The sequence below is a fragment of the Arxiozyma heterogenica genome, assembly GCF_036370985.1.
Source record: "Arxiozyma heterogenica strain weizmannii chromosome Unknown scaffold_11, whole genome shotgun sequence".
In the NCBI taxonomy this organism is placed as follows: Eukaryota; Fungi; Ascomycota; class Saccharomycetes; order Saccharomycetales; family Saccharomycetaceae; genus Arxiozyma; species Arxiozyma heterogenica.
In genome coordinates this window covers 716,324-738,041 of record NW_027042664.1, presented here as the reverse complement: position 1 = coordinate 738,041, position 21,718 = coordinate 716,324, and the positions used below count along the sequence as shown (strand labels likewise).

Sequence of the window (21,718 nt, the reverse complement as noted above, 5' to 3'; positions counted from 1 at the left end):
TTTATATGATCAAAAGTTTTTTCAAATAATTCCTTTCTCAATTTCTTTATTCGGTTAAATTCTGCGTGAACTTTTCTTTCTTCAGCCTTTAACTTCTCTGTTTCTTTATCTGCTTCATTAAATCTAGATTGTGCTTCTTCAAATCTTTCTACTGCTCTAGCATTTGGTTGTAAAATTTTCAATAACTCTTCTATTTCTTTGATGTTATTTTCGATTTCAGCCTTTACTTTATTAGAATGATTATCTTTATATTTGTTTGGCAATTTATCATAATCAATCTCTAACATAGTGGAAGCAGTTAAAGCTTCTGTTTCATTTGAAGTTATTGGAATATCTGATAGAGATGTATCCGATAAAATTGGGATATCTATATTAGATATCTTACAGTTTTTCAAAGTTCCTAGGCGTACAAGGTCTAATTTTTCAATATCATCATTGATTTCATTCTTTTCGTGTTCCAAATTTTGATATGTTAATGATAGATCATTATAAACTTCTTCTAAGTTATTAATCTTCAGTTGTCTGGTATCTACTTCATGTTGGGTTGTCTTAACAAGTTCTTCTTGTTCTTTAATTTCTCTTTCGATGGTATTAACCCTCTCAATTTGTTCCTTTTCCTTTAATTCAAGATTTTTTAGTTCTTTTGTTGTATTATCTAAATCTATTTTAGATTTTTCAAATCTTTTTTTGGTAGTGGTTAATCTCTCATTCTCAAATTGTAACTTATTTTCGATAATAATAATCTCTTTCTTTAGGAGTTGAAGCTCTTTATTTTGTTCTCTCATAACTGTTCCAGAATATTTTTCATATTCTTGAACTGAGAAGCCAAACCTAGTTTTAAAGCCTTCAAATATGCTGGATTGGAGTTCTTTTTTCTCTGAGAGTAATTCTTTTAATTTGGTTTCAAGTTCAGATATTCTCTCATTTAATTCCTTCAATCTGGGGTTATAATCTTTTGCAATCAACTCTGTTTGGTATTTTAATTCAATATCCAATTCATGAATACCTCTATCAATTTGGGTGAGTTGATCTCTGATTGATGATATTTCGGTATTAAATACGGAAATATTCTCTTCTAAATCTCTAATTTTCATGGATGCTTGCCTAATTTCGTCAGAAACAATTTCAATCTTTTCTAATAAAGTATCCTTTAATGTCATTAAACTTTGGTATTCTTCTTTATCCCATCTATTATTTCCCTCTTTAGAGGTACCACCGGTCATTAGCCCAGCCCTATGGATTACTTCACCGTTAAGAGTTACTAATTTACTTCTTATATTGTATTTCCATTTTAACTCTTTAGCAATTGCTAAATTGGAACATATAATAGAATCAGAACATACATATTGCATGGCTCTTTCATATTCTGGTTCATAATCAATAGCGTTTCTTGTTAGTAAATATTCTCCATTAAGAACACCATTTATTGTAGGTAATACTGCTGATTCAGATTCAACTGTATCCAATGGGATAAAAGAGGCAGCACCTGCACGTTGTTTCTTTAAATAAGAAATACATTCCTGGGCAACTGTTTGTGTATCAACAATGATAGAATCAAAATTACGCCCTAAAATGGTGGAGACTGCAACAGCATATTTATCCTTCTTTGGACGACATAAATCATGAACAATACCTTTAACACCAGGGAACAATCTCTTCAAAGTTGCTACATTCTCTCTTAATTGTCTTTCTCTTAAAGATTCTCTCTTTGATGCGTTTAGTTCATCAATTTTCAATAGTGTATCTCTTAATTTGTAATTCAAATCATATTCTTGGTTATTTTTAGATTCAATTTCAGATTGATAGAATTTTAAATCTTTTAAATGTTGTGAATTAATAGAATTTTTATCATTTAATTGTAATGTCAAATCATTTTTTTGTAATTCCAACTTATTCATATCAACCACTATTTCTTCATCGATTCTTTCTTTAGAGATATCAATCTTTCTTTGTAATAAATCAATTTCATGATTTAGTTCATTCTTATCATTATTTATAATTGCTATTTTTTCCTCTATTTGAGAACCACCATTGAGGAGATATTTCTCATTTAATTCCTTATAAAAGGACAAATCATCATCTTTCAGTTTGTATTTGTTACAATTTGCGTTAAGTGAAGACAATTTGGCTTCGAATTTAGATTTAGCATCTTCTACAGTATTTAAATTGTTAGTAAATCTTTTGACATTATTTTCCTGTCTACTTATTTCATTAGTTAACATTTCAATTCTTTTCTCTAGTTGATTAATTTTTTGGATCAAAGATCTTTGCGGTAATTTGATTGATTTGAAATTATGTTGTAAAGATTGTTTTTCTTTTAATATATATTCTAATTTATTTTGCTGTTTTAAAAGTAAACTGTTGTTTTGATTAAACAATTTTTTTTTCATCTTTTATTATTTCATCTTGTTTTGTAACTTTTACATTCAAGTCTAATAATCTATCGTCATATTTTGTTAATTTACTCAACAACTCATCTTTGTCTAATTTTAAATGATATAATTTCCATAAAGCAAGGATCATTTCATTATATTTTTTTCTTTTCATTGTAGCTTTATATTCTTTATCCCTTGCAATCCCATCTTTATAAGTTTTCAGTTCCATATGTATTCTTCTACGTGTTCTTATTGATTCAGCAGTAGATTGGTTTAAAAGTTCTAATTTTTCCTTTAGTATTTCATAATCTTTTTTATACTGAATAGATCCTGATACTGTTTCCAGCATATTAGTTAATTGAATTGGTGATTGAGACGCAATTTGTTCGACATCACCTTGAAAGACAAGGAAATTTTTGGCCTTAATTAAAATGTTTTCATGTGCTAAAGTTTCAGAATATTTCTTGAAAGTTACTTGTTTTTGATTAATGAAATAATTTGTCTCACCATTAGGTAAAATTTGCCTCATAAATTCAATTATATCAGAATCATCACTATCATTATCATTTGGTTGATAAAATGCTTTTACATATGCATCTGTGGTATCTTCTGTTTCATCTGCTGTGTTATCACTGGTATTATTCTCTGTATTGGAATCATCAACTCCGTCGATGGTATCTTTAATACCTCTATATATTAAATCCTTTGAAATATTAGACCTTAATTGAGAACTACGTACACCCAAAACAAAGGAAATTGCGTCCATCATATTAGATTTACCAGACCCATTTGGACCTATAATACTTATAAAGCTAGAATTTCCAAATCCCACTTTAACAACACCTTTATAAGATTTGAAATTGTATAATTCCAAACCTAGCAAACGACCCATAATGTTATAAATTGTATTGGTTTATGTATATATGTTTGTTGGTGAATATATCTCGAAAAATTAGTCAGTTTACTTGAATCGATGAGTAAATTATTTTTGAAGAAAAATAATGGGAATAATTTTAGGATATTAGAGCAAATGAGATAATAATTAGCATATGATTAATAGTAAAAGACAAAGAATTTGTCTTATAAATCAATACTGCTAAACTTTGATCCAGTTGCACGTTCTTCCCTTCTCTTTGTTTTTATCTTTTTTTCTTTTTATCTTCCTTACTCTTTCTTCTTCTCTTTTTTTTAAATGTTTATTGACGCGTACTAATTAAAAAGTAAAAGATATGTAAGAAAAAAAAAACAAAAACAAAAACAAAAAAAATGGTAAAAATTAAAGAAAAATCTTGACGCGTAACCAGAATGTATGGGTGTTTAAAAAAAGGTTGCAGTTGTTAGCCGCCATGTCTGGATACTTTTTACTTGGATGCTCATTTATGTTTGTATTAAACTTGTTGTGCTATAAAAGAAAGAAAGCAATAGGTTTTGCATAAAATCTCTTGGTTTTTCTTTCGTTTTAGTTTTGTCAAATAATGGATAATAATCTACCAAGAACATTCTATCCAAAGAAATGTTATACTAAAAACAAAAATGCTACATTATATAAGATAGTTAATGTGGAATTACATATATGGCTTGGATGAGGGAGATACAAGAATAAAATATAACCTAACTAACACAAAAAGATCTATGAGATCTCGAATCTTATATGTGTTTGCATATATAAACTTACATCCCAATATCGAGACAGTATTAGCATATACTCTATATATATCTTGACACCACTGGCATGTTTGTTTTATTGATAGTGTTTCCCGTGATTAGTTATCAAAAAAAAAAGAAAAAAAAAAAAAAAAAGGTTTCATAGCAAATATTTTGCCATAACCCAACTAACCAATATACACACAAACACAAAATGAAAAATAAAAATAAAAATAAGAACAAGAATTAAAAGTCGTGTTTTATGATATTCTAATACAAGATGGAAATTTTAATATAATAATTTGTTTTCTCATTCTTGTTTTTGTTTTTCCATCTGCTCTTCAGTTCTATTATTTTATTACTTTTTATTTAGTCATGTCTTTTTTTTGTTTTTTCTTTTTTCTTAGGTTAGTCAGAATTTTACATGAAAATTTAATTCGATGAATTTTTGTATATATATATTTATTTATTTTGTTTGCTCGGGAAGTTGCCTTAAATCAGTTTTCGATCTGTGGAAGCGAATAGCTAAAGAGAAAAAGAAAAAAAAAGAAAGGAAAAAAAATACAAAGAAAGAAGACATGCTTGTATATTGATCATGTAGACTTTCTTCTTGTTCAGTATGTTTTAACTTATATATATATGTGTGTATATTAGTGATCTTGGTTTGGCGTAGATAAGATATTATACAATATATAATTCAAATATTTAAATATATTATTTCATCTCCCTGAAGATCGCTAAAGTAGTAATAGGTAATACCAAAAAATTTTTTATTTATTTTTGATAAATCGCATAAAATAATATGGTAGGTAATCCATTCAAAAAAGCCTATTGGGAAGATGTTATTGATGGCTTCCATGCGGCAGACACCCCTGTGGGTGTTGTTAATGGTACTTCAACAGGTTCGAATACGGTAGAAAATGAATCTACTATATCTCTAAAGGATCATCACACACATGTTTACATTAATAACAGTGAAAATAAAAGTGAATATGAAAAATCTGAGTCTAATATGTTCACTCGTGAGAAAAAAGAGATAAATCTCAATAATAATAGCAGTTATAACAGTAGTAGTAATGATGGACGCGATGTTGATGATGATTATGACTATAATACTAATAATTTCTCGAATGAAAAACAATTACGTGATGGGTCCGTTGAACAAGAGCACATCTCAAAAGTTAAAATGAATAAAGATTTGGATATTAGACATCTTTTAACTTTAGCTGTTGGTGGTTCGATCGGTACTGGTCTTTTCGTTAATTCTGGTGGGGCTTTGAATTCTGGTGGTCCGGCTTCATTGGTTATCGCTTGGGTCATCATATCTACTTGTCTTTTCACAGTTATTAACTCCCTAGGTGAATTGGCTGCAGCTTTCCCAGTTGTTGGTGGGTTTAATGTTTACATTACCAGATTTGTAGATCCATCTTTCGGGTTTTCTATCAATTTAAATTATTTGGCTCAATGGTTGGTTTTATTACCATTGGAATTAGTGGCTGCATCCATTACCATTAGATATTGGAACGACAGAATTAATTCGGATGCATGGGTTGCGATTTTCTATTCTGCAATTGCGTTTGTTAATATGTTGGATGTTAAGTCATTTGGTGAAGCAGAATTTATTCTTTCAATGATTAAAATTCTAGCAATTATTGGATTTACTATTCTGGGCATTGTATTATCTTGTGGTGGGGGCCCTCGTGGTGGTTATATTGGTGGTAAATATTGGCATAACCCAGGTGCCTTTGTGGGTGATACTGCTGGTACCCAATTCAAAGGTCTTTGTTCAGTGTTTGTTACTGCTGCGTTTTCATATTCTGGTATTGAAATGACCGCGGTCTCTGCTGCAGAATCCTTGAATCCAAGAAAGACTATTCCAAAAGCAGCAAAGAGGACTTTCTGGTTGATTACTGCATCATATGTAACTATTTTGACATTAATTGGTTGTTTAGTACCATATAATGATCCAAGATTATTAAATGGTACTAGTTCTGTGGATGCAGCAGCATCTCCTTTAGTTATTGCAATCGAAAATGGTGGTATTAAAGGTTTACCTTCTTTGATGAATGCTATTATTTTAATTGCAATTATCTCTGTTGCTAATAGTGCTGTTTATGCATGCTCTAGATGTATGGTATCTATGGCACATATTGGTAACCTACCAAAAATTTTGTCTAAGATTGATAAAAGAGGTAGACCAATCAATGCTACTCTAGCCACTCTATTCTTTGGTTTATTATCATTCATTGCTGCCTCTGATAAACAAGAAGAGGTTTTTACTTGGTTAAGTGCATTATCTGGTTTATCTACAATTTTTTGTTGGATGGCTATTAACATTTCACACATCAGATTCCGTCAAGCTATGGAACATCAAAATATTTCGTTGAAAGAATTGCCATATATTTCGCAGACAGGTGTCATTGGCTCGTATTATGGTCTTGCAGTGTTGTTTTTGGTTCTTATTGCATCCTTTTGGACCTCTTTGTTTCCATTAGGTGGGAACGGTGCAGATGCAGAATCATTCTTTGAAGGGTACTTATCTTTGCCAATTCTTATTGTATGTTATGTTGGTCACAAGTTGTATTTTAAGAGGAAACAAATCCTGGTCTCCTTGGATGAAATGGATTTGCATTCAGATAGAAAACAAGTCGACTTAGCTGTGCTCAGAGAAGAATTAAGAATTGAAGCAGAAAATCGTAAGACTTTCTTGGCTCGTTTCTTACATGTTTGGTGTTAAGATAATTGTAATGAGACATTTCATATATATATATATATACTTATTCATTAATTAATTATGATTACAATTATATGTTTATGTTTGTATTATAGTCAAATAGTTTTGTCGTTTTTAATTATCGTTATATTATATTCCAAATTATAATAGACCGATTGCGTATATCTTGAACAGTTTATAAATTATGTTTTCTTCTTCTTCTTTCGTGCTTATAATATAATACATATGTATATATACATATGTTATTTATATATTATATATATGTGAGTGGATGTATTATCACTTTACACGATATAAGTTTTTTTTTCTTTTTAGTTTTTCTTGTATGCTTGAAAAAAAGGCTAAGAGAGCAAAATGACAAAAAAAAAAGAAAAATTTTTTCTTCTTTTAAAAGACCATTAAACTTATAATAAACTTTCATTTACAACCATTAAATAAGGTGTAATGGACTAATTTATCTCTGGAACCACATCAATATACATATTTATTCCTGGTGGACAAGAAACAATAGGTTGTGGCAAGCATACAATTGTTTATTTGATTAATATTACTAATATTGTTTAAGATGTCAACTAGTCATTGCAGATTCTATGAAAACAAGTTCCCAGAAGTTGACGATGTAGTCATGGTCAACGTCCAACAAATTGCGGAAATGGGTGCATACGTTAAGTTATTAGAATATGATAACATTGAAGGTATGATTCTTCTGAGTGAATTGTCTCGTAGACGTATTCGTTCTATTCAAAAGTTGATCCGTGTTGGTAAGAATGATGTTGTTGTTGTTTTAAGAGTTGATAAGGAAAAGGGGTACATTGATCTATCTAAGCGTCGTGTATCTTCTGAAGATATTATTAAATGTGAAGAAAAATATCAAAAATCAAAAACAGTTCATTCTATTTTAAGATTCTGTGCTGAAAAATTCCAAATCCCATTAGAGGACTTGTACAAGAGTATTGCATGGCCTTTGAGTCGAAAGTTTGGCCATGCTTATGAAGCATTTAAGTTGTCTATTATTGACGATTCCGTGTGGGAAGGTATTGAACCACCATCAAAGGAAATTTTAGAAGAATTAAAGACTTACATTTCTAAAAGATTGACTCCACAAGCTGTTAAGATTAGAGCTGATGTTGAAGTCTCCTGTTTCAGTTATGAAGGTATTGATGCTATTAAGGAAGCTTTAAAAGCAGCAGAAGATTTATCTACTGAACAAATGCAAATTAAGGTTAAACTGGTTGCAGCACCATTATATGTTATTACAACTCAAGCATTAGATAAAAATATTGGTGTTGAATTATTAGAAAAAGCTATTGAAAAGATTAGTGAAGTTATCGGTAAGTATGGTGGTGTTTGTAATATTACTATGGCACCAAAGGCTGTCACTGCTACTGAAGATGCTGAATTACAAGCTTTGTTAGAATCTAAAGAATTAGATAATAGATCTGACTCTGATGAAGAGGATTATTACAATGAAGAGTAAATATAGGTGTAGTGTGGTTGTTTTTTCTCCAAAATAAAACGAAAAAATAAAAATGCGGTGTTCTTTTTCTGATATCTTCTGTAGCTTATAAGTCCATTACATTATGTATTAATAATATAATTTATATATATATATATATATGTAGATATATGTGTGCCTGTATGAAATACATAAAATAAATAAATAAATGAACAAGTGCTCGATCACATGCTTATTTTTGGCACGTGATCTTGTAATTCCACAGTTTGTTGTTGTGTGTTGTGTATATTTTATCATTGATAGTTCAACCACATAAGAAGAAATAAAGATAGAGAGTGAGGAAGAAAAAAAATTGTGTGTGTCACAATTTTTGTGGTACAAACGCTCAGTTTGGTTAATTCAAGGGCAAAACGTGTGGGATATAATTGGTGATAGGGTATCTTAGATAATGGGGAGAGAAATTTTGAGCGTTTTTCTTTAGTGAGAAGAGTTATGAAGAGGTTCCAAACAATTCACAGTTAGATAGCTAGTTTTGTGGAAAAGTATGTGGCGTATGTACTTGCTAAAAGACTGTGATTTTCGATTATTTCCAATCCAAGGAGAGTGAAGATCGATCAAATAGATGCATCTCTTGGAAGACCCTGACCATACCTGAGCATGGTTTATCATTCAGAATATTCTTGTTTCTATTTCTTTTCCAAATCCATCCACCATTATTGATTCCACAATCTGTCAATAGGCATTGATTGTGTAATAGAATAGAAAAGAATAAAAATGTCACAATATTTTAATAGTGTAAGTTATTATTTACCTTTTTTACGGTGCAGGAATGACGATATTATCAAGAAGCTATTTAATGGATTAGCAATTTAAAGAAATATATAAAAATTAAGGAATCGTAGAATTTTTGACTTGTTGGCTGAGAATCCTGTTCTTTGTCTCTAGACAAATATTTTTCTTCACCGTAAAGATAACCAAACAGAATTATAAGTTGTATATTATTCTTTTTTGCTATATAAAAGAAGAGTTTATTAACTAAAAAAAAATAAAAAAAACATTAATCATGCCAGCTCCACACGGTGGTATCTTACAAGATTTGATACTTAGAGATAATGAAAGACATCAGGACCTTTTAGAGGAATCTAAGACTCTTAAAACATGGAATTTAACTTCTAGACAACTGTGTGATATTGAATTGATTTTAAATGGTGGGTTTTCCCCATTAACTGGGTTTTTAAATGAAAAGGATTATCTTAACGTTGTCAATAATTCTAGACTAGCTAATGGTATTCTGTGGACTATGCCAATAAATTTGGATGTTGATTCCACATTTGCTCAATCTTTACAACTTGGCCAAAGGTTGACCTTGTTACAAGATGGTGAAATTCCGATTGCTATTATAACTGTTAGTGATATTTATAAACCAGATAAACAATTAGAAGCAAAAAAAGTCTTTAGAGGTGATCCAGAACACCCAGCTATTATATTTTTAAATAACTCTGTCGGTGAGTACTATATTGGTGGTGAATTAGATGCTATCCAGTTACCTGTACATTATGATTATCCAGGTTTGAGAAAGACTCCAAATCAATTAAGATCCGAATTCCAATCTCGTAGTTGGGATCGTGTTGTTGCATTTCAAACAAGAAATCCTATGCATAGAGCCCATAGGGAGTTAACTGTAAGGGCAGCCAGGGAGGTTAATGCTCGTATATTGATTCACCCAGTGGTGGGCTTAACTAAACCAGGTGATATCGACCACCATACTAGAGTTCGTGTCTATCAAGAGATTATCAGACGTTACCCAAGTGGGTTAGCTTTCTTATCTTTATTACCTTTGGCTATGAGAATGGCTGGTGATAGAGAAGCTGTTTGGCATGCAATTATTAGAAAAAATTATGGGGCTACACATTTTATTGTTGGAAGAGATCATGCTGGTCCTGGTTCCAACTCTAAAGGTGCTGCTTTCTATGGACCATATGATGCACAAGAACTAGTGGAATCCTATAAGAATGAACTAGAGATTCAAGTGGTTCCATTCAGAATGGTCACGTATTTGCCTGATGAAGATTGTTATGCTCCAATCGATGAAATTGACACAAGTAAGACTAAGACTTTGAATATCTCGGGTACAGAATTAAGAAGAAGACTAAGAGTTGGCGGTCATATTCCGGAATGGTTCTCATATCCAGAAGTGGTTAAAATCTTAAGAGAATCTAATCCACCAAGACAAAAGCAAGGTTTTGCTATTGTTCTCGGTGATGAGTTACAAGTGACTGAAAATCAGTTATCCATTGCCCTATTGTCTACTTTATTACAGTTTGGTGGTGGTAGACATTACAAGATCTATAAGCATGATAACGATGTTAAGTTATTGAATTTGATTCCAGATTTCATCCAGGCTGGTTCTGGCTTAATTATTCCTCAAAATAATCTAAGTATTAAAGGTACTAATGTTTACAGATTGAGTTCAACTAATGATGCTGATATTAAACTTGGCTCTTCAGACGAAACTATTAATCATATTGTTCAAAAAGTTGTTTTATTCCTCGAAGACAATGGCTATTTAGTATTTTAAATTTTGTGTTATAGATAAAGAAATAGAGATATTAAAAATAACAAATACCAAATATCTAAATATATATTTATATATTTATATAAATTAGAAAATAAAGTATTTTTAATTGTGATACAAGTTAGGAATTATTAATAATGAAAAATGAGGAAGTAATAGGAAGATGAGGTAAAGGAAAGGTAAAAGGGAGAACAAACAAGAATATGATGGAATGAATACTATTTATTTAACCTTCAAGCAACGCTTTCCAGCTGTTTTATATAATTGATAAATTTGTTTGCCTTCTCTAAAGAATCAGTAAAGTTGTTATCAACATTCACGTTTATTGTCAATAAACATTCATTAGAACTGGTTTGATTACTTTGAGCATTTCCACACTTAGTTGTGGAACTATCTGAGGATAGAATATCAAAAATATCTCTTTCCGATTGCTTTGTTGATTTATCCATACATAATAAATTATAATCATAATGGAATCTTGATTGGCGTGGGCTAACAGTTAGTAAATCTTCAAAGATTGGATCAAAATATTGTGATGTAGATATGGATGGCTTGTGTGAATAGTGGTAAGCTTCTTGAATAAACTTTTTCATTGAGTGACGTAACTCATTGAATGTGACGTTGCTAGGGATTGAGATTATAAGATCTTCAGTAAAAGAAATGGGTGTTATTTTGGCTGTATTCGTCGTAGATTCTTCAACAGTATCAATTTCTTCTTTTTTACCATTTTCAGTACTTTCAGCATTGGAAGTTGTAACTTTTTGAATTTCAATATTTGATAAATCAAGTTTACTATTTAGTTCCACATATTGGCTAATCTTATCAACGGACTCTTTTGGAATCATGTTTAAATATGCAAGAACATCACCTTTTAATATTTTGCCATGTAGTCCAGATCCTGCAATTTTGTTCTTAGCTTCTTGAATAGAAATATTATTTTGAGAACATAAAATAGCTGCAGATGGTAATAATTCGGTCGATGAGCTGTCTGTGATATTTTCACTAGTAGTAGTTTCCCTTTTAGTTAAATTAGTTATATTAGATCTTGCTACCTCTTTGGATGATTGATTTGTTTTGTTATTCAATATTTGACTGTCACTAGTAGGGATTACTAATTTAGAGAGATCATCATCTGAGTCAGCTAAATAAGCAATTAGAGTACCAACACTGACATCTTTAGCACCATCATCAACAAGAATTTTCGCCATTTGGCCATCATCTTGAGCCTCCACATCGATCTGTGCTTTATCGGTTTCCACTTCCAATAGGACATCACCTGCTTCAAATTTCTCACCAGGTTTAAATTTCCAATTGACGATTCCACCTTTCTCCATAGTTGGAGACATAGCAGGCATTAGAAATGGTTGAATAGATCTGCATATTGTATTTGTAGAAAATGATTTTCTCTTAAGGAGAATTCCTTGCCTGGGATAAAGTAACCTTTGTACACTTTTTTTCAACATATTTCAAAGTTTTGAGTTGACAAAAACCTTCATTCGTTAAAATATGATAATCTTTAGAGTATGTGTTAGGATTGATCCTGTTGTTTTTCTCTTTGAGCTCAGTCTCGTTTGCCTGAGATCGTTTTTGATATATATATGGTCTATATATTTTATTCTTCTCGGAGTTGGGAATTTGTCCTTATTCTTGTCTTATTGCCAAAGTAATTTTTCATTTTGTCGACTTTTTTTCAGAGGACAATTTGGTAGTGTTGAAATAAAAGTCATTATATATTGAGATATGAAATATTAACATGTACTATAGAGAAATGGGAAAGTGCGTGTGTACGAAGGAAATGAATATATATATATATACTATATGTATGTATGTATGTATCTACGTGTGTGTGTGTGTAGGTGTGTGTGTGTGTACAAGAGTATGTATATATATTTACAAAGAAGACTCTAGTCTACTTAATGGCACTATCTTGTTGTTATATTCATTCCAAATATCTGTATTGGAGTTACAAATATGTTCTAGTTCATTCCAGGGGAACTTTTCTTGTAAGAAAACATCAAATTTGGAAGATATGATTTCCTTTTTATATAAATCAGACCATAATGCTAGGTAACAACCACCAAGTGCACAAGAATTGGGCGTATCTAAACGATAATTTCCTTCAGTAGCACCTAATATTTGGGCAAATTTGGTTACGATAGCATCATTCTTAGAAGCGCCACCTACAAAGAATGCTCTGTTTGGTCTTTTATGCAAAAACTGTGCCAGTGGGATGTCTTTATCATAATCAAATGAGACGGTAACCTTCTTATTTGTAGATTTATTTTCTTTTACAGAATTATTTAATAATGGAGATATTCTCACCCTGCAACTCAAAGCCTGTGATTCAACAATATTTTTGGCATCATGGCTTTTATTAATAAATTGCTTCACTTCATGATCAATTTCACCAGTAGTCTTATCGAAAATGATTCTTTTTGTTACAGGAGACACACTAGGTACAATTTCACTTAATGGAAAGTATACACCTAATTCATTAGACGTATCCACATCCTTATCTAGTATGGCTTTATTGAACAATTCCCAACTATTTGATGTGGGGAGATTATGGTTCTTATTTAATTCATCCCTTATTCTTTCTCTTGCTAAGGCACCATTACAATAACAAATCATACCCATATATGTATTTTGTATAGCCGGATGAATAAAGAAATGATAATTTGGTGAAGGATGATACTGATTTGTGACCAATAAAACAGTGGTACTTGTCCCCAGAGAGACTAAGATATCATTTTGTTGTAAAGGTAGTGAGCAGATGGTAGCTAGATTGTCACCAGTAAAGGGGAAAATATTACAATCCTTTTTGAAACCAAATTTTTTAATGAAATATGTGCCAATGGGACCTAAATTATGGGGGGTGAATCCACATTTAATAGGTGGTCCAAGTAATTTTTCAACTAGAGTTTTATTGTTCTTTGGATTGTGGCTATTATTTGAAGCTTCAGTATCTATATATTGTGTCAAGTCACGGTTAAAATCTCTTTTAGGGATATCATAAAGATTCATTCCGCAACAATCTGCTTCTTCTAATGGTATTAATTTACCGCATAAAATACTACTTAAGAAATTAGACACCAAAGTGATAGTATCTGTAATTGCATAGGTCTCGGGTTCTTCCTGTGCAATTTTCAATATTTGAGAACCAGTGAACCGAAAGTGGGCCCTAGACCCAGTAATATTAGCCATTTTACTTGGTCCACCAGTTAATGTTTCTAATTGTTGGCATTGACTACCTGTGCTATGATCTTGCCAATTAGGTGCGGTCAATCTAGTAAATGCCATTGGATATAGTTGTTCTATTAGAGTAGTTGTCTCACCGTTTTTAATTCCTTTTTTTAATAAGTTGGGTGCTTGTTTTGACCAATATACAGAACCATGTTGTTGGCAGGATCCTGAGATGGCTTGCACTCTATCTAATGGAAAGTTTGCAGATTTATATTTGGTTAGTACTAAATCTAAGGCTTCTAGCCACATAGCCACAGGAGACTCTATTCTTTCATTATTGATAAAGACTCCCTTTTGTGTACCATAATGAGGCAAATCCTTGTCAAATTCAACTGTTTCAGAATGGACGATTTTAAGATTTTGAGTAATTGCTAGGCATTTAAGTTGTTGGGTGGAAAGATCGAACCCTAAATAAAAAGTATCGTCTTTGTTATTGTCAATGTAGGTCATGGTGTTAGTGTGATTTTTTCATTGTAAGCAATGAATAGAAATGCCACATGTACTATAATGTGTCACTAGTTATGTAGGTTACTCACATTTCATACCAGTTTTATATACTTATTAGGATGGAGTGTTCCAGGATAAATTATGCAAGCTTGAGATTGATTAAAACATAAAAAGGAGTAAGGGGACAAAAAAAATGGCGTTACCAAGTAGAAATAGAAGGAAAACAAAAAGAAAAGAAGGTGAGTGTCAAAGACATGTCTTACATAAATATATACACAAAGATACATATACGTATAAATATATATGTATGTGTGTGTGTGTGTGTACTAAAAGGTTATATCATATGGGTGGTGTATGTATTGACTGATGCTTTTTAGTATAATTAGTGTTGTTGTGAAATTTTTTTTATCTTTGTCTCCATAATTGTCTTTTCTTGATGAGAATGCATTAATACAGAAACTCAATTATTTAGAAACTGTTCTTAGTACTGTGCATATTAGCACTCTTTTCTTACAATAATAATAGGAAAAAACTATAGTGTAACACATTTATATTTCTTTCTTTTCTGTATTTTGAATGTTTAATAAAATTCGTTTGTTATGGATGTCTTTCTTTTAAGTATCAATTGTTAAAGGTTCGAAAGAATTTTTGTTAGATATAATTAGCTGTTGTTTCAACTATTGTTAATTAATAGAGGAAAACAAATAAAAAGATTAATTTTTTATTTACTTACTTTCTTTTATTTTGTATTAAACAAGTTAATTCTTATCACATTTGAAAAGAGTAGACCGTTTTGTTTATTAGGATGTTAATCGATTGAAAATCATACAATGATTTAATAGTAATAATAAAAATAATGGTAACAATTAAAATTAAAGGAAAAGAGAAATTAGTGATGTATAAGTTTGTTTATAGTCTAAAAACAAACAAAAAGATTATATATCATTTAATTGGTTTTTATCGAACGCAAATTGGAAACAATTTTATTGGTAGCTGGTTTTGTTTTTGTTTTATTGTATTTTTTGAATTGTTAGAAAGAGGTAGGAATATTAGATAGAGCTGAGTTACTTGAAGTGTATAGATAAAAGAATTTCGTTTACTTTTTGTTGATAATTAACCCATTTTTTCTCTCTGGTTTTTACATTTTGTTTTAACTTTTTCATTTTCATTTCAAATACAATAATTAATACAAAGAACTACAAAATAAACAAATAAATATTATTGAAATCAACGAACTAATAGCAATAACGAGAGTTTCTACTTTAAACTCAATTCCATCTTGAATACTGTTTCCTTTTAAAAATAAAATAAGATAGATCAAAAAAAAAATCAATCTAATTTAATTATATATAATGTATATTAATAGCTTACAATTTCACCCCCTTACCGATTGAAGAAAAAAGTGTCTTTGGATTCATTGTATGTTGTAACACTTTCTTTTTCAAATGATTTACATTTTGATTGACACTAGCCATAGTATTACTAACCGTATGTTTCTTACTTAATTCTTCGGCATTTGCATAGGCTTCTTTAACAATTTTACTTTGTTTATAATCCAAAATTGTTTCCTTCTCTTCTCTTGGCATGTTTAGCGAATGCTGAACCCATAACTGCAGTCCAGTGTCATATCTAAACAGTGTATCATAATAGTTGTTTAATTTTTCAAGTTTCGATGAGTGCGAAGTTTTTGATAGTATTATTTGATTAATATTGGTTTCTGGCATATCATTGTGCAAATCTATTCTTGGGGTATTCTTTAAACCTTGTATATTATTATCATTATTAATATTCATATTACTAGCACTAGGTGTAGTTGTCTCAGTTAATGAGTTATTTAAAACATTGCTTGACATAGGTGTTGATTGATGATTTAATATGGTATTTTTATCTCTGTTGATAATTCCTGCTGAAGTCTCTGCATTTATATTATCTGGTAAGGGAGGTAAATTTTGATTATTAGTTAAAAGACCAGGAACATTATAAATTGTGCTATTATCATATAATGTTTTAGTATCATGAATAGTCTCTAATTCTACAGAATCACCCCCATAATTTGTTGGAAACACATTCCAACCACTTTCAATTTCAGAATATGTGGAGACCACTCTTGGTTTCATACTAGATGGTGTTAAATCCACCAATTTACCATTTTCATCAAACACAAATCCTGGTGGAGGAACTACAGTTTTAGCTGTCTCTTGAACGAATCCTGACCGTAATGATTCTGTATCTGGCTTCCAGCTTTCTGTAGTCTTAGCATCATCATTATCATCAGTTAAATCATCCTTTTCCTCGTTTTCCTGTTCAGATTTTCTATTCATTGTAACAAATGTTTCATGTTTAAAAGACACGACTGACTCATTATCATTCTTTGTTTCACTGCCATCAGCTTTCAGTACACTACGTTTATCTGCCTCATCATCATCACCATCATTATTAGGAAACACCAACTTTTCATTTTCATCATTCTCTATATTATCTAAATATTTCTCACCTTCATTTGTATTGTCTGTATTCATACTGGACTCGTCATTAACAGTTTCAGGTATGGATAAACTCTCTTCTTCCTCATCCTTTTGCTTATCATCATCAGTACCTTCTACAAAATCATTTTTATAAGAAACGTCTTCACATCCTCCTCCTCCCTCTTCTGTATTACCACCATTAGAAGCAGAATCTTGCTGATCATTCCGTGTAATTGTACCAAAATATTCTGATTTTGAAATTTCCAAATTATCCCCTGGATCTTTGCTCTCCCCCTTTTTCATCTCTGTACAACTACTTGTGCCTTCTTCCTCCCTATATATATGCCCATGTTCATAATCATCACCAATACTATCATTACTGACATTATTATTATCTTCTTCATCACTTGATTCAAGAATAGACTCCCTTAACTTTTTATTATGAAATTTAAAATCATCTTCACTCAGCATAACATCATCATCATCTCCATGTTCCAATTCTTCTTCCCTTTCCAAATTATCATTCAAATTATTGTTGTCCTCCTGATATTTAATAGAATCTGTAAATGATAATATATCATCATTTGTATTACTACTATTATCAGTTTCATTGTCAATATCGTTATTTTCAGCATTTGAATCTAAATATTGCTTTAAATATCCACATTGAGGTACTTTATTCTCTGTATCTACTACTACTCTATCCTTTGATATATAAGGGCTCTGTGATTCCTTTGCGGAAACAAATGACTCCATATTAGAATTACTGTCATTATTAGTTGTAATTGTATAATCCTGTTGAAAAACCCCATTATTATCTCTTGATAATTGCGGTGTAATTTCCTTGGATATCTGTTCCATCAAATTATCAAGGTCTTCATTAATATCTCTTGAAGGTGTCGATGTAAGATTTTTTTTTAAGGGTAAAATATTTGCATGATTACTTGTACTTATTATACTATTACCACTGCTTCTGATTGTTTTAATAGCACTACTATTAATATCTGTATTCTTATGATTATCGAAACTACTACTACTCTTATTTAAACTGAGCACATTAAAATTAGATTCTAGAGCATTGTCATCATTTTTCAAGCGAGTAACTGAGCTTTTCAAAGAATTAATGTCTTGTATTTCACTAGTATACTGCTGTTCCTCTGTATTTTCATGAAGACTTCTATATATAGACTCATTATCTAAGTAATTCAATTTCGGCAATGATGGTAAGTTATCAATTTGGTTTTCTATTTTACCTCCCCCAACTCCATCATCGTGTTTATTATTCTGATCATAGACACGACTATCATCACTATCATCATCTGAACTATTCCAATCTAAACCATCGTAGCTTACCTTTGAAGCACTTACCCATCTATACGATTTCTTTCTTTCAACGTTAGGATCGCTCATTTTTTACATGAAAATTCGTGTTTATATATCCTTGTGTATCTATCTGCGTAAACTTTACTATGTTTATTATATCCTTCTTGTAATATCTGAACCAATTGTAGTAGAAGTATTAACAAATATTAAGTCATAACGTTTTGAGACTGCATCAGAAATTGCTAAATAAAACTGTCATATAAGTCTTTTCTGCTTTCTTTATGCAAATTAAACCATGAAAAATTTAAATTTAAAGAGTTTGAAAAAACTTCATAAAAAAAAACTTGAGTGTAGCAAACAGCGCAGAATTCAAATATGTAAGTATACAAAAGAGAAGAAATAATATTGGTATGACTGCATCAAATTATATCTACTGGCAGACTGTTGAATAAATTAACCGATAAATATACGTGGGGTGTTTAAACTACTGGTCTGTATATCTATAAATACGATTGTGTGTTTCTTAATATCCATTTCCTCTTCGTCTAATATCGTTGTATCCTTTCTTTTCTTCCTTCCTTTCGAAGAAGATATCATCTACCATGAATAAAATATCAGATCCTATTTTATCAACGTTAGATTCTCATATATTGGGTGCTTCCCAACCAGATTCTGGAGTGAAATTATTAGACGATATTTTGAACTTACATTTTAGGTTATATTATAATATCTCGAAATATAAAACATCTACTAATAAAAATAATAATGAACAAATCATTGGTAATTCTAATTTTGTTAAAAGGTTAGATATTCTATTAAAAGAATGTGAAAAACTTCAAATTGTATGTGATCAATCCATCCAATTGACTATTTTATCTAGCAATAAACCATATTTAGATTTGGTTTTGAACATTTTACAAAATTGTCAAGCTATTATATTATTTTATAAAGGTAACAAAGAAAGATCAATAGAGTATTTTAATAAATTGAAGCATTTTGCACCATCTAAACTAGCACCTTATGATAATTTTAATTTGTTATTACAACTAGAAAAATTCTATTACAATGAACTAAACACATTAAATCTTAATGAATCTGTAGATGTTATATCAAGATTAAAAACTTTATCTAAATATTTTGTTAAAGATGTTATACCTTTCACAAAAATTATATGCAATGGTTATATTTTTGATTATTTTAGATCAATCTCTCAGACACTCCAATTACATTTAAACCAATTAGATGCAGTCTCCGATACCGATAAACTTCTATTCTTTTTCATATTTATTTTAAATAATGATCTAAAATTAAATGATCTTTTAAAATTTAATGAAGTGTTATTAGAGTATTCTAAGAAAGATAAAAATCTGTTAAATGCAAAATTCCCTACTGCTTTGCAAAAGAATAATAAATATTTAGAACAATTCCACGTAATTTTGCAACTTCATTTAACCAAATTGCATTCAATAGGACTATTTTCAACTGAAGATGAAAATAACATTAAAAAAGTTATTGATCCATGGAAACCCTTTATCATATCTTCAATGGGCTTAACCTTCCAAAGTCATGTCGTAGCGAAAACTGCCATGATATTTTTCTATTCTATTGAGGAAGGGTTTGAATCTATCTTAAATTTCGAAAATATAATTAAATTCTATGACACTGACAAAGCTGATACTCTGCATACTCATGTGTTTTTAATTGATTCATATAATTCTCTTTTGTCTATTAATGATAAATATTTTGATTCCCACAAGAGCAAGGACACTTATTCAGATGAATTATTTACTCATTTGGTTGCCCTTTATCAAAATCTTAACCTCAAAATATTTGCCATAGATAATAATGTCGACAATAATAGGGAATCGTTAAATTTTATCTCTAACAATACTAGTATTATTTTACCAAAAACAATCTCTGATATGCTAATTAAAGCATGGTATATACTTTACGATTTAAATTCCAAGAAAATAGATTCTTTACAATCCTTCCAATTAACTTCACATCTTTGTAATGCAATGGCATTACTTTCAAATAATGAGGCAATTACTGAATATAAAAATCAATCTAAATCATTTAAATTTGAAATTTATTATAAATATGCTTATACTTTGGCTTCATTGCGAGAGATCGATTTGTCGATCAATTTTTTACAATCTTTTATATTAAAAGAAAACCCATTTTTTTATAAAGCTTGGCATCTTTTATCACTTTGCAAATCTATTAAGGAAGACAAACAAGATTCATACACGATTATATGTTCAGCACTGGAATCTTTACAAAATAATGATAATGATACAGACAATGACACACAAGAAAGAAATAATGAGACAGCTTGGGAAATCATTAATTTTAAAATAACCGAACTATATTTAATTGATGAAATATTTGGTACAAGGGAATCAATGGAATCTCTACCAGATCTTTTTGAAACATTCCATAATGTTTATAATAATGATTCCAAACCAGATAAGAGACAGAAACTACAGTTACAAAAAATATGGTTATTAACGGCTGAACTCTACATGAAATTATATGAACAAGAAAAAGAAACTGAAAACAATAATAATGGTGACGACAATAGTGCTGACCGTAATGAAGATTTTTCAGATTTATTAAAACAAGCTAAGGAAGCTATTAGGGAAGCCAAGAAATTAACAACAAATTCAACGGATATGAATTGTAGTATCATGGAAGGTTATTATTACATATTGGAAGGAGATTTAATAACTGCATCAAACAAGTTTGAAAAGGCCCTTGATTATGACAAAAATAATGTTGATGCACTTGTTGGTTATTCTCAATTAATATTTTTAGATATAGAGAATCAAAAACAGAATGAAAGATTTAGTGAAAATATCCATAATCTAGAAAACTATTTGCCATTAATAGAAGCAAAATTGCGTGATGCTCATCAAAATACACATTCTAGTAAATCCAAACTTTTTATCAACAAAAGTAATCAATTGGCAGCCCTAGCATATGTAAAATTACTTCTAGAACGTAGTATCACAAAATCCATTGATGCCTTCTATTCTGGTGATATATGGTGGTATTTATCGTTAATATATGAGAAATATCAAGAGAGAGAATTTCAAAATGCTCTTCTTACCTGCATTCGCAACAAAGAGACCACCCCAATCCGCTCATTTAGATGTTTACAATAATAGATTACTTCAGACTCATGCACACACACAGACATAAATACACAGATCAAACATGCACACATTCTGCTTATACGTATTTCACGTTATATACAACATATAATTCTGTACTATACTATTTATGGTTGTTCTGCAATTCTGCAAATGTTACGTTTTTTATACAGATAAAATGCCTTTATTTTTATTTTTTTTTTTATCAGGCTGTTACATATTTTCAATTTATTTCTCGCCCAGAAGGATTCATAACTGAAGAAGATCTATAGTGATGGCGCTTTTAGATGGAAGAAAGTTT

At 30.3% G+C, this 21,718-nt stretch overlaps 8 protein-coding genes across 8 annotated transcripts; 4 read left to right on the top strand and 4 right to left on the bottom strand.

Moving 5' to 3' along the window:
- Nucleotides 1-2,370: 2,370 nt before the first annotated feature.
- Nucleotides 2,371-3,267, bottom strand: SMC1 (cohesin subunit SMC1; the record flags this gene model as incomplete). Its single annotated transcript, XM_064857004.1, has 1 exon — nt 2,371-3,267. One exon carries the CDS (start codon nt 3,265-3,267, stop codon nt 2,371-2,373), a length of 897 nt encoding a protein of 298 aa, XP_064716137.1.
- Nucleotides 3,268-4,821: 1,554 nt separating this feature from the next.
- HIP1 (histidine permease) lies at nt 4,822-6,756 on the top strand (the record flags this gene model as incomplete). Its single annotated transcript, XM_064857003.1, has 1 exon — nt 4,822-6,756. The coding sequence occupies one exon, from the start codon at nt 4,822-4,824 to the stop codon at nt 6,754-6,756; it is 1,935 nt and encodes a 644-aa protein (XP_064716136.1).
- A 562-nt stretch (nt 6,757-7,318) lies between these two features.
- On the top strand, nt 7,319-8,230 carry SUI2 (translation initiation factor eIF2 subunit alpha; the record flags this gene model as incomplete). Its single annotated transcript, XM_064857002.1, has 1 exon — nt 7,319-8,230. One exon carries the CDS (start codon nt 7,319-7,321, stop codon nt 8,228-8,230), a length of 912 nt encoding a protein of 303 aa, XP_064716135.1.
- A 1,042-nt stretch (nt 8,231-9,272) lies between these two features.
- MET3 (sulfate adenylyltransferase) lies at nt 9,273-10,787 on the top strand (the record flags this gene model as incomplete). The annotated part of the gene is made up of 1 exon (XM_064857001.1): nt 9,273-10,787. One exon carries the CDS (start codon nt 9,273-9,275, stop codon nt 10,785-10,787), a length of 1,515 nt encoding a protein of 504 aa, XP_064716134.1.
- Nucleotides 10,788-11,017: 230 nt separating this feature from the next.
- On the bottom strand, nt 11,018-12,247 carry PDX1 (Pdx1p; the record flags this gene model as incomplete). The annotated part of the gene is made up of 1 exon (XM_064857000.1): nt 11,018-12,247. One exon carries the CDS (start codon nt 12,245-12,247, stop codon nt 11,018-11,020), a length of 1,230 nt encoding a protein of 409 aa, XP_064716133.1.
- Nucleotides 12,248-12,674: 427 nt separating this feature from the next.
- Nucleotides 12,675-14,477, bottom strand: XKS1 (xylulokinase; the record flags this gene model as incomplete). The annotated part of the gene is made up of 1 exon (XM_064856999.1): nt 12,675-14,477. One exon carries the CDS (start codon nt 14,475-14,477, stop codon nt 12,675-12,677), a length of 1,803 nt encoding a protein of 600 aa, XP_064716132.1.
- A 1,364-nt stretch (nt 14,478-15,841) lies between these two features.
- Nucleotides 15,842-18,349, bottom strand: FYV8 (Fyv8p; the record flags this gene model as incomplete). The annotated part of the gene is made up of 1 exon (XM_064856998.1): nt 15,842-18,349. One exon carries the CDS (start codon nt 18,347-18,349, stop codon nt 15,842-15,844), a length of 2,508 nt encoding a protein of 835 aa, XP_064716131.1.
- A 515-nt stretch (nt 18,350-18,864) lies between these two features.
- YPP1 (Ypp1p) lies at nt 18,865-21,429 on the top strand (the record flags this gene model as incomplete). Its single annotated transcript, XM_064856997.1, has 1 exon — nt 18,865-21,429. One exon carries the CDS (start codon nt 18,865-18,867, stop codon nt 21,427-21,429), a length of 2,565 nt encoding a protein of 854 aa, XP_064716130.1.
- Between the last annotated feature and the right edge of the window lie 289 nt (nt 21,430-21,718).